Genomic DNA, 13,052 nt, shown 5'->3' on the forward strand with positions numbered 1-13,052 from the left:
GCTTTACTGTATTTTACTGTATTAGCCTTTTCTTATTTTTCCAAGCATGGGCAACGTGTGGGACTTCATATTCAGTTTATTTGGCATTCTAAAAAGCATCTAGAAGCTGATTTGAAGCTCAAAGAGGTCAAAGATTGATCAAAGTCAACTTGATCAAAAGGCTAGCATTTTTAGTTTCCTAATTTGTTTTTACTTTTTGTTTTAGGAAACTGATGTGATTCCGCCCGAGCCCGCTCAACCGATAACCCGTTGGGGTGCTGACTCGACACGGATGAAGACTAGGCCAATCACAAGAGCTCAAATTAAGAGATTTAAGGACAACCTAGGAGGATTTATACAGGGGGTAATCAATCTCAACAGAGCTTGTCCATACTTGAAGATACAAAGCCTATTCTAAGCATCCAAGTGGTGGAAGCCGATACGGACCCGGGTGACGGTTTTGGTACATTTTTGGAGTCTGAGAAGCATGAAATGGTTCCAATGTTTTATGGGTTCAATACATATGCCTAAGAGGTCATGGAATCAAGTTAAATCAGCCTCAAATACAATCAAAAAGGGCTTGTGCGGACAGCTTCAACAATTTGGCCGAATTTGCTGTATTGCTTGCTGGCTTTACTGTATTTTACTGTTTTAGCCTTTTCTTATTTTTCCAAGCATGGGCAACGTGTGGGACTTCATATTCAGCTTATTTGGCATCCTACAAAGCATCTAGAAGCTGATTTGGAGCTCACTTGGGTCAAAGAATTGGTCAAAGTCAATGTAGTCAAAAAGCTAGTATTTTAATTTCCTAATTTTATTCTACTTTTTGTTTTAGGAAACTACCATTATTTTTAGTTTCTATTTATTTATTTTCTGGACAAATAAGATTAGGAAAGTTATTATTTTATTATTTTCTTTGTAAATTAATTAATTCCTAATTCAAAATAAAGGAATTAATTAATCCAAATTAGATTAGGAAAAGGAAAGTTTCGGCCAAGGTAGAATTCTTCATTGAGTGGCCGGTTTTTCCTAGGGTTTTTAGGATTTATTTTGTTTCTTTCAAAGCCTATTTAAAGGCTTATTTTTCATTAATAATATAACTTTAAACTTTGATTTGATTGAGAAAATACTTGTGAGATTAATTATCTCTTTGTTCTTTGAGAACACCTAAAACACCATTAGAGAATTGGTTGTTTTAGCTTGACTTATCAATAGGTTTTCCATCCCCTATTGTGGCGTCTACATTATACCAAGGTTTCTAACCACAGGTTGGTTAGGGGTTGAGGTCCATTCCATTAGAACTTGAACTTAATTAAAGATCCGGGCTAATATAATACGGGTTTAGGAGCAGGTCGTCCTAGATCCTAAACCTTCTAGAACTCATGATGTTGTGCGTTTTAAGTGCCAGGGAGGAGGACACATTGCTAGCCAATGCCCGAATAGAAGAATCATGGTGTTAAAGGGCAATGACGAGCTAGAATCGGAAAGTGAAGAAAGTGAGGATGAAGCCAAGCAAGAGGAGGAGGACTTCAAGGATGACCCCGAAACCTTGCAAGCATCCAATGCCGAATTAAACTTGCTTTCTAGGAGAGTGCTTGCTGCATACAAAGATGACGATGAAATTCAAAGAGAGAACATCTTCCACACCCGATGTGAAATTCAAGGTAAGATTTGTAGTATGATTATTGATAGTGGAAGTTGTACAAATGTAATTAGTAACATTGTAGTTGATAAATTAGGCTTAATAACTATTAAACATCCAGAACCTTATAGATTACAATGGCTTATTGATAGTGGTGAAATAAAAGTGAATAAACAAGCCAGAGTAAAATTTAATATAGGTAGATATGATGATGTAGTTTTATGTGATATTGTACCCATGATTGCTGGACATATACTATTAGGTAGACCATGGCAATTTGATAAAGATGCTACTCATTTTGGTCGAGAAAATAGTATTGTTTTCAGGTTTGAAGGGAAGAAGGTCAAGATGGAACCATTATCTCCTAAAGAGGTTTACAAAGACCAATTACAAATGCAACAAAGGAGAGGAGCCGAAAAGCTCAAGGAAAAAGCAAGTATGGCACCAACGGCTTCACCATCCTTTCAAGAAGGTAAGAATGAGGTTGTTGATCAAGGTAAGGTTTCTAAGACTCATATTGAGTGGAAAGATCAAGGAAAAATCGAAAGAGAGGGGAAAGAAAGTGGCAAACCCGAGAGCTCGGAGAAGGAAGGGAAATCCAAAGGTTTGCGCCAATCCGAGAGAGAAAAAGAAAAAGAAAGAAAAGAAAGGTCAAGTAGCAACTTTTATTTGAGTTTAGGGGATATTAATAAGGTTATTGAGTGTAAGAAACCTTTGCTGGTCATGATTTATAAAGAAAATTATTTTAATGATCAAACTAACTTTGAAAAACTTGAGTTGCCAAGTTCAATGATTTCTTTTTTGAAGGAATATGGAGATGTCTTCCCAAATGAAATTCCAAGTGGACTACCATCCAATCAAAAGGGAAAAGGTGAGCTTGCTATCCAAGGTAAGTCTTCTAATACTCAGGTTGTGTGGAAAAATTTTAATAAAACCAAGAGTGAGAAATTTGGTACAAAAGCCGAGAGTGAGGAAGGTGAGATGGCCGTGAGTGAGAAAGGAAAAGGAAGACAAGAAGGGAAAAATATAAATTATTATCTTAGCTTTGGTGATGTTAATAAAGTAATTATTAATAAGAAATCATTGCTGACCATGAATTTTAAAGATACTTATTTAAATATGTCTTTATTGAATAGAACTTTATCTGCATTATTGAGAGCTTTACTTAGTGGCAATTTGAAAATTTGGGAAATATTGTTTGCTAACTTTAAAAAGTGTAATTTTTACCATAATGAGCATGTATTTCTAGATTTTTTTGTAATAGTGTTTGACCCAGGAGAATTGATTTGGTTGCACTTACGAAAGGAAAGGTTCCTAATCAAAGAAAGTCAAAGCTCATGCCGCCTATGGATGGACCTTTTCAAGTTTTGGAGCCGAATAACAAGAATGCCTACAAGCTTGATTTAGCAGGTGAGTATAACATGAGTGCTGCATTGAATGTTGCTGATTTAACTCCTTTTGCTGCAGGTGATGATCATGATTTGAGGACAAATCCTTTTCAAGAGGAGGGGAATGATGTGATTCCGCCTGAGCCCGCTCCACCGATAACCAGCTGGGGTGCTGACTCGACATGGATGAAGGCTAGGCCAATCACAAGAGCTCAAATTAAGAGATTTAAGGGAAAACTGGGAGTATTTATACAGAGGGTAATCAATCTCAACAGAGCTTGTCCATACTTGAAGATACAAAGCCTATTCGAAGCATCCAAGTGGTGGAAGCCGATACGGACCCGGGTGACGGTTTTGGTACATTTTTGGAGTCCGGGAAGCATGAAATGGTTCTAATGCTTTATGGGTTCAATACATATGCCTAAGAGGTCATGGAATCAAGTTAAAGCAGCCTCAAATGCAATCAAAAAGGGCTTGTACGGACAGCATCAACAATTTGGCCGAATTTGCTGTATTGCTTGCTGGCTTTACTGTATTTTACTGTATTAGCCTTTTCTTATTTTTCCAAGCATGGGCAACGTGTGGGACTTCATATTCAGTTTATTTGGCATTCTAAAAAGCATCTAGAAGCTGATTTGAAGCTCAAAGAGGTCAAAGATTGATCAAAGTCAACTTGATCAAAAGGCTAGCATTTTTAGTTTCCTAATTTGTTTTTACTTTTTGTTTTAGGAAACTACCATTACTTTTTGGCTTTTATTTATTTATTTTCTGGAAAAATAACTTTAGGAAGGTTTTTATTTTATTCTTTCCATTGTAAATTAATTAATTCCTAATTTAATATCAAGGAATTAATTAATCAAACTTAGATTAGGAAAGGAAGTATAGTTTCAGCCAACTAGGTTTCTTTATGTGTGGTGGCTGGTTTTCTTTATGTTCTAGGGTTTTATTTCATGGATTTTTAGCCTTTTTAAAGGCTTAGTTATCAATAAGAAGAAAAAACTTTGATTTGATTAAGAAAATACTTGTGAGATTAATTATCTCTTTGTTTTTTGAGAACACCTAAAACACCATTAGAGAATTGGTTGTTTTAGCTTGACTTATCAATAGGTTTTCCATCCCCTATTGTGGCGTCTACATTATACCAAGGTTTCTAACCACAGGTTGGTTAGGGGTTGAGGTCCATTCCATTAGAACTTGAACTTAATTAAGATCCTGGCTAATATAATACGGGTTTAGGAGCAGGTCGTCCTAGGTTCGTATCAAGTCCATTAATGGACCCATTAAAATTGAAAATCACTTAAAATATTATCAAAAGTCATATAAAATGATAACACATATATGTGAAAGCAAATATTTATATATGCATAAAACAACATTTCAATCAAATGATATATACATAAAATATTTAAACCACATATATACTATACTATATACCCAAATCATTTAAAAATGATATAACCACTCACAGTACTGTAGATGCTCATGCCTGCTCCTCCACAAGATTGCCTCCAGGCTCAACTCGAATGCCTGTAATAAAATAAAATATTCTTCAGGCTCCAAACAACTAAACAAGAGACGCTTGTATAACCCAAATGTCTCAAAATGATTTACAGTACTACAAAATTGCATAAATTGGACACCGAGCAGTCCAATGATACCGCGTGTCCTTAGGACCCGGTATCCAAAATTGGGGATTTTTACCCGAAGCCTAATATTTCAAAATCGAATCACCTAATGGGTCCTAATAATATTCAATTTCACTAATTCAACTCCAATTTTAACTAATTTGACTAATTTTGTCCAAACACAGTCCCCAACTTATCCGAAAATTAACTAATTGATCCAAAAATGGAAAAATTATCAAACGACCTCCAAAATTCACAAAATTTATATTGACAAAAAGCCCAAGAGACAAGGAAATCATCAGCATGCTCACCTTGGTCCAAAGTTTCCTCCGGTGGCCAGAAAACACTGTTGAAGAGTCGGCCAAACTTCTCATTGTCGGAGCTTTCAAACAGTGAGGAATCTGGACAAAATAACCATGGAAATGAGCTTAGAGGGGGGAAAATAGTGGAAAAGGTGTATGGGTTGGCCTGAAACAGCCAAAAAATGAGAAAATTCGGCGACCCTCCTCTCCGGCCGCCGCAGACTTCACCGGCCCGATCTGGGCGCGTCCGGCTGCTTCTTGCCATGAAATTTCATGGCTGAGCTCGCCTTCAAGTGACCTTCCTTGGTGGATGGCGCGTGTAAGTGGTGGTTAGCCGGAAATGGGCAAAACAACCCAGTTTTGACTTACGGGTCTGAGAAGAGAATTTCTCGGGTTTTAGGAAAAAAAAAAAAAGGGTATTTTGGGCTTATTTTTTGTTTGACTCACTTACCTAGGCTTGTATAAAGCATTGGATCACTAACAGACAAAAACTGGGGACTGTCTTGGACACTGATTTTAAACTTATGCTTAAAACTTCTAAAAACTATAACTTTTTATTCGTAACTCAGAATTTGGCGTGCCGCCAGTCTGTGAACTCGTATCGACGAGATCTACACAATGGTAACTCAGTTAAACCAAAAATATTGGCTATTGAAAAAGTCAACTTGAACCCATATATTATTCACTTGGTCAAACGTAGTTAATTTGGTCAAACTTGTTTAATCATGTATATATATATATATATATTTTGGTACGGGGTGTTACAACTTATCCATTTTTTATATTGAACTTATTTAATTTAAATCATTTTTTAATTCAAGTTACATTAAAAATAATGGTTTTGACCACCCATAACCAATCATAATTAATCAACCATTAGATACCCGTAGTCGAGGACAAAACCAAAGATCCTTTCAACTTTGGCACATGGAACATTCTCCTCCGACCTATCCATATGGCATTGAAAAGAATAGTCTGGAAGACATTACTGATATATCAATATTTAATATTGATGGATGATTATTAATATTAGTAGTAGGATTTTCTCATGAATTCGTAATTGAATGTATATTCTAAACTAGGTGCTATTTCCTCAAAGTATGGGAATAAAGGTGCGTGAAATTTTCGTAAGCTATCTCAAGCCAACGGTGTACAGCGAGAACAGCTACATTATTAGAAAAGGAGAACCACTAGATTTGATGGTTTTTATCATACAAGGCGTTGTATGGAGCTTCACAGCTTATGATGACAACGGAAGCAATAATGTTTTCAGAAGCTTTAAGCGACTAGAGAAAGGTGCTTACATGGAGAAGAATTTCTGAATTGGGCATTAACAGTGTCTGATTTTGATTCAGCTTCCAGCTTCCCCATGTCATCTTTAAATGTCAGATGCCGCACAAAAGTTGAAGCCTTAGTTCTTACAGCCAATGACTTGAAGGCTTTTAAACGTAAACAACAATGGCTTTTGGAATAAGCATGTCTTGTGTTACAAAACGCATGGGGCCACCTTAAAATGAAAAAAAAAAAACTAGAGGAGGCTTCTCATCCATTGAAGGGTGGCTATTTACCAAGTTAAAGCCATCTAAGATGACTACGCTGCACCAGCTAGGGATATATCAAAGCAACAAAAATGGTACTATGTAACACCCCGTCCCAAACCATGTCGGAATTCTTGCACGTTGACCGAGGTTGATCGTTGACCTAGTGGGTCAAAAGTTAACTTTTTGTTCCAGTTGAAATTTCTAGTTGACCATGGTACCGTGGTGAAGTGCATGATGCTCCAAGTTCGTAGACTAGTAGCACGTCAAAAATGGAACTACCGTTTGGAAGTTATGGACAAAACAAGTCGAGGTGTAAACTATTCAAAAGGTGTCGGAGTTGACTTTTAATAGTTGTATAATTTTGTTTTGACTTTCATATGGTTGTAAAGTACTCATCGATACGAGTTCATAAACTAGCGGCACGCTTAAATTGGACATCTGGTTAAAAAGTTATGGACGTGTGAAATTTTCTGGATACTGTAATATTTTATTATATCTGGCTTAAGTGCACAGTGACGCCACGTGTTGACACCTAAGTGGTCCACGTGGGTGAACAGTGTCACCCACGGTGGCTTTTATTTGGCAAAAACGATGGGGGAGGAGAGAGAAAGAGAGAGAGGGAGAGAGAGAGAATCGCCGGCCACAGGAGTTGTCAAATTTTCTAGTCGATTCTTGCTACACGCGCCGACCAGACGGGAGCGCCTCCCCATTCTTGGCCGACCCCAAAATCTCATGGCCAATCGACCGGCGACACGCCCGGATCGGGGCTTTTTCCTGCGGCGACGCCGAAGCCTTCAACCGTCGAGATCTCCACATTCCGGCCTCTGTTCTTATCACTGCGGGTACCGTTGGAACCCTCTCCCCTCGATCTACAAAACCCCCAAGAAATCTCAGCCACCAGCCACCGCACGCGCCGACGGCCGCGACAATTGCCAATGACCACGACGGGTCGCCGGAGAAATCCCTGTTCCGGCGAGTACCCAGTCCCGTCTCCGGTCCCTCTCCACTAATTCCGACCCCCTAAATCCAAATTCGGCGTCCTTTTCCTCCAATTCGCAACGGTTTGGGAGAATTGAAGAGTTGAATTTGGAAAGCTTTCCGGCGAGATTCCGGCCACCTCGGGTCCGATCTCTGGGAAGTGAGACCCGATTTGTAATCCTCATCACTCAAGTTTCGATTCGGTATATTACTCGTCAATTTTGGTTGTCGTTTGTGTTTGCTCCCCGGGTACCCATTTGGGTGTTACCCGATTAAAATATTAATATATTTGGTTTGGTGTATTGTGGATGTTTTAGGTGCACGTGTGGGTAGTGGAGTTGATCCTGCGAAGGATCTTGATTAAGATACGCACTTAAGGCGAGTGACCCACCTTTAAACATATCTTGGGGTAATTAATTATATTTAATTGATGTTAAATTGATATCTGGAATTATGCTCATGTGGTGAAATTTAATTATAATTGTGGAAAATTATTATTTTATAAGTACGTATATGTTTGCTGGTGCTAAACGGAATTTTGGGTTATTCAAAAACCCCGATTTTTATTATTGTGATTTAATTGTATTTATTACACATGAGAAAAGTATTTTCATTAATTAATTGTATTTGGATTTTAATATTATTTTTGGGCATAATTGGTTTAATTGGTGGTTTAAATTTTATAATTATGCCCGTGGAATATTATTTGTTGAACCTCGTGTTACGAGAAAAATTATTTTTATATTGTTATTGATGGTTTCGTACCATAAATGTTAAAGGAAAATATGGGATGGTGAATTTGAAAACTGGTATATTTCCCACGGTGATTTTTGGAAAATCGGTATGGTAATAAGAAATTTAATAATTATTTTAGACGCACTCATACAGTATTGGTGTTCTAGTTGTATATGTGGTTAGGGCGCAAGTTATTATGTCTCCTGTGAGTTGCCATTGGACCTAGGGCAGGCAAGTTTTATATAGTGCACATAGCCGTCCCCCTCCGTGGCCGAGATGACGGTTTTAGCAGCGGTACTGTCGGGAGGCCGAAGTGCCGTATGCAAGTTTCTCTCTTTAATCTCCCCGCTAGTCAGTGCTCGGGACACTGGGTATCGGAGGGCATCACTGGTATATGGTGTGGTGCGTCAAGTATAAATTTTCGGATAGAAATTTCAAACCCCAAAATGTTCAAAATTTATTTATTATATTTTATTACATTTATTTATATTTGGGGTATTTATCTGGTGTTTACTAAATTAATTGATCCCTTGGTTTTCAGGAAATACAAATAACAGATTTTGTGAAAATATTTTAAAAAGGGAACATTTCCAACGGAGTGAATAGTAAGGGTTTTGAGTGAAATTATTACTTTCAATTGTTTATTATTTATTTCTCTATTTAATTGTTGGTATTAATTAAATTCCTTTATTTGTTATATTATTAATATTAAAAGTGTTCAGTAGATAGGGTTACTCACTGAGATAATTAGCATCTCATGTTTTTAAATTCCGTTCCCTTAGGTGCAAGGGGGTGGTAGACGTTCTTCCAGAGCGAACCTAATCTCCGTCGCTGTCTTAGTTCGAGAAGTACCTTTGTCTTCATTTATTTCAATGTAATATTTCTTTCCTCCTTGTTGTATTCTATGCTTAATAGTATTTCAAGAAGCTCTGTATACTGTCCTGGACACATATGTATTAATTATGCACTGGATTACTGTTATTCTTTTGAAGTGCTGTAAATTTGTAGAATCAATTTGTAGTATTGTGGGAGGAATAAGGAGATGAATATAGAAGTGTATTTTCAGTGCAGGAAATTTGTAGTAAGTCCAACCCTTAGGGGAGGTTCTGCCAGATTTTCCATTGGAGGGTCCGGTAGGGTTTCTCTGGGATCAGGGCTTGTCTAGGGTTCCGGTGAGGAATTTTGGATGGATCCTGACATACTAGTTATTGTTGTTGTTGTTTAATTAGTATTATATATCTATATATATATATATATATATATATAATTTTGCTCTCTATGTGCTGTTCTCTATAACCGAATTACATATTTACTGTGTGTTTGTGTGAGAGTATCTATCAAAAAAAAAAATAAAAAAAATGTTTCTTATATGTAATTAATGAAATCAATTTGTTAATGGATGTTTTCTTATTTGCATCAGACATATGTATGATATACCTAATTGCTAGCTAGATTAATTCCAATGCTTCAGAAAGTTGAAGTACAAAGTGTCTGAAAATCTTATCGACCCATGTCATGTATCGTCTTAAGCCAGTGGTGTACAGTATATGCTGAAAACAACTTGAGAGTTGATGAGCTATTCATCATCCAAGGCCTTGTATATATGGACCTTCAAACACTAATTAGTAGAGATGCAGGAACTAGCTAGTTCCCAAAGCACTGATTAATTATGCCTCCCAAAAAAAAAAAAAAAAAAAGGAGATATTTTTGGAGAGAAGCCCGTAAATTGGAAATTGACATTTACCTCCTTTACAGACATCCCCATCTTGAGCAAAAATTATCATGTCACACAAACCAAAAACAATGAAGCTTTTTCTTTTACAACCAAAGATTAGTAAAACAAATTGGTAATATAGTCTAATTACTGGGGTCCTTTTAGAAAGAAGCTCCACCGTCCCACCGGATCTGAGTTCCATTATTCTAAATACTCATGAACCGAGGATGCAGTTGATGAAGGCATTCCTAGGCTCTACTTTATGGACTATTTACTACTGAATACTGTCGTAAAGTCATTAATATATAGTTCCATTAAATTCTTTTCTTGATTTGTTTCTGTTAGAATGATAAAATTAAAAATTGCAAATAGAATAATAGAAATAGTATGATAGAAAATGATATATTGATATAATTGTTTGAGTACAAAGATTATATATAGAAATCTGAAGCTTTAGTATTGCTTCTCACTCTAAATTTTTTCTACTTGAAAACTATTGAACAACCGATGCTTTTATACAAGCATTTACAGTCGGCTTTTACAAGAGGAAGTAAGATTGATTCTTACTTCTACAGCTCATAGGACAGCACATAGGACAACACATATAATACTACTCAATTATCTAATGTATTCACCTTGTGAGCTTGACATATGACATAAGCCATCAGCTAGCTATTGAAGGCTTTTAACCGACTTTTATATACTTGATGAACTGCTGTTGGACTCTGCTAGATTTACTCAGCTAGCGTCTTTTTTTTTTTTGTTTTTTTTGTTTTTTTTTTTTTTTCCTTTGACCATTCCTGCTTGGTTTCCGAAATGTGCATAACCTGTACTAGACTTTCAACAGTTCATATTATATATCTCTGTGGATTAAACCCTGGATCAGTTAATTTTCTAAGGTCTAGACATTTGTTGTTTGACGTCATTGTTGATGAATATTTACTTTAACAGCACTTTCATTTTGTAATTTACTATAGTATTTAATAGTATACTACTTTCATTTTGTAATTTTTACTTTTATTCTTTTAAAAAATATATATATTATTAGGAAAAAGTTAGCTAGAACTTTTATAGATGATATGAGGTGAAACGAAGTACTACTGTAAGATGTGTTAAAAATCTATAGGTTTGTATTGAATCTTTTTATCTTATTTTATATTTCCTTGTGCTTTTACGGATCCTAAATATAATTAACTACTATGTGGCATGCTAAGTTGGCTGACATCTTCACGAAATCATTATCTGCACCACGGTTCCAAGCGCTTCCAGTCGAGCTCAATGTGCTGTCCTCTTTCTTGAGCTTGAGGGCTGGATAATAGGGTTTTTCCCATAAATAGCCACCTTACAACTCCATTTTAGAAAAATAGCAAATTTTTTTTTTAAAAAAAACTAGCCACCTTGGGACAAAAATACCCTTGATAAAATTGAAAATTACGCAAAAGGTTTTTTTTACACCCTTTCCTTTCTTCTACACAGCCGTTCGTTCGTCGGGGTGGGGTTTCTACAAAACTGTTCGTGGGGTTTCTCTAAACTCTTTGCATCTCATCGCCTCTCACTCTCATTTTTTTGTATTTTCTCATATCTCAAACTAAAATCAGGTAAAAATTTTATCTTTTTTCTTATTAGATGAAAGTAAGGAAATATGTGTTTTTTTTGTTTTTTCTCTTTCTCTTTTTTCTTGTAAGTTTTATTAGTTTAGGGTTTTTTAAGCTTTTTATTTGATATGGGTATGCAAGAAATTGATTTATGAGATGTTATATGTGATTTTAAAGATACTTAGGTGGCATATGGTTTGAAAATGGGAGAAATTTTGTGTAAAACTGAAAAATCGCAAAAAACAGTAAAAACGGAGGAAATTTGGCGAAAAAGATGAATTTCTGCCAATTTCCTCCAGTTTGTCAGATTTCGCAAATTTCCGCCAAAGTTCCGCCAATTTTCCGCCAGTTTTCCGCCATTTTTGCGCCAGTTTTCCGCCAATTTTCCGCCAGTAGGAAAAAGCTATATTTGGCCCGAAAAAAAAAAAACAGAATCAACTTTTTTAATACAGTTAATATGTTTGTTTAATATTATTCAAAATTTTATATATTTATTGATTTAGTTTAACGTTATTCATTTAATTTTGCAGTAAAATGGAAGATGATGACATTGTAATTGCGGTTTTATACAATGGAACATTGGTACAAAATGATAGTGGTGATTGGGAATATCGAAATGGTAAAAATGTAATGGTTTCTGTCGGCAAGAGATGCACAAAATCAGAGTTAGAGGATGAGATTTTCAATTCTATTGAGATAGATCGAAATGAATATTTGCTAAAGCTAAAATGGATATATGGACGATGTGCAGAAAAGTTGGATCCTACAGAAATACGATGTGATAGGGATGTGAAATGCTTTCTTCAAGAAGTGAGGAATGGAGGGATGACAATGATGCAGCCTCCATTGTATGTTGAGGTTATTTCAAAAGTTGAACATGTATGTAGAAATGTTCATCAAACAGCATTTGCTTCGGATAGTGGGAGTAATCTTCATTCTTTTTCTTGTCCTCCAATTGGCGGTCGTCTACCACAAGCTTCCGGTACTGAACCAATTCAGGCTACATCTCAGGAAATTATGGTTCAAGAAACTCAGTTTAGAGATCAAGTTGATGTTCGTGGGGCCTGGACATCATTTAACATTCACGAAGGAGTTGATGTTGGAGGTGACTATGCTGAACGGTTTCCTAACGACGAGGAGTATGAGCAGTTGCATCATATTGATCATGATGAGAATTAAAATGCAGCAGGGGATGATGTTGGTCATAATGATGTAGATTTTGATCATGAGTTGCCGGACAATGATAATGATATGCATCCTGAAATGAACAATCAAGGAGTCGATGATGTTAGGGTTCATCGTGCTACAAGTGACCACATATCATCGAGCAACAGAAGTGGTTCTATGGCCATATTTTCATCAAAGTTCACTGGCTGTGAGAGCATAGTAGTTGGACAATTATTTCGCAACAAACGTGACCTACAGAATAAACTGAGTATCTATTGCATGCGAGAAAATAAGGAGTTCAAGGTGACACGGTCAACTACACAACGGTATGAGGTTGTATGCTTGGAAAATACTTGTAAATGGCAACTACGTGCAACCACATTTAA

The 13,052-nt window shown here is 36.3% G+C and overlaps 1 protein-coding gene across 1 annotated transcript; it reads left to right on the forward strand.

Annotated features, from left to right (window-relative positions):
* The first annotated feature begins 11,396 nt into the window (after nucleotides 1-11,396).
* LOC132805149 (uncharacterized) lies at nucleotides 11,397-12,722 on the forward strand. The gene is made up of 2 exons (XM_060820050.1): nucleotides 11,397-11,502; nucleotides 12,030-12,722. Exon 2 carries the CDS (start codon nucleotides 12,034-12,036, stop codon nucleotides 12,676-12,678), a length of 645 nt encoding a protein of 214 aa, XP_060676033.1. The 5' UTR covers nucleotides 11,397-11,502; nucleotides 12,030-12,033; the 3' UTR covers nucleotides 12,679-12,722.
* Nucleotides 12,723-13,052: the final 330 nt, after the last annotated feature.

This window comes from Ziziphus jujuba, chromosome 8, assembly GCF_031755915.1.
Source record: "Ziziphus jujuba cultivar Dongzao chromosome 8, ASM3175591v1".
Lineage (NCBI taxonomy): Eukaryota > Viridiplantae > Streptophyta > Magnoliopsida > Rosales > Rhamnaceae > Ziziphus > Ziziphus jujuba.

Bases quoted from the DNA above. Each gene is read 5' to 3' on its own strand.
- LOC132805149 (XM_060820050.1), top strand. From the start codon at position 12,034: ATGGAAGATGATGACATTGTAATTGCGGTTTTATACAATGGAACATTG.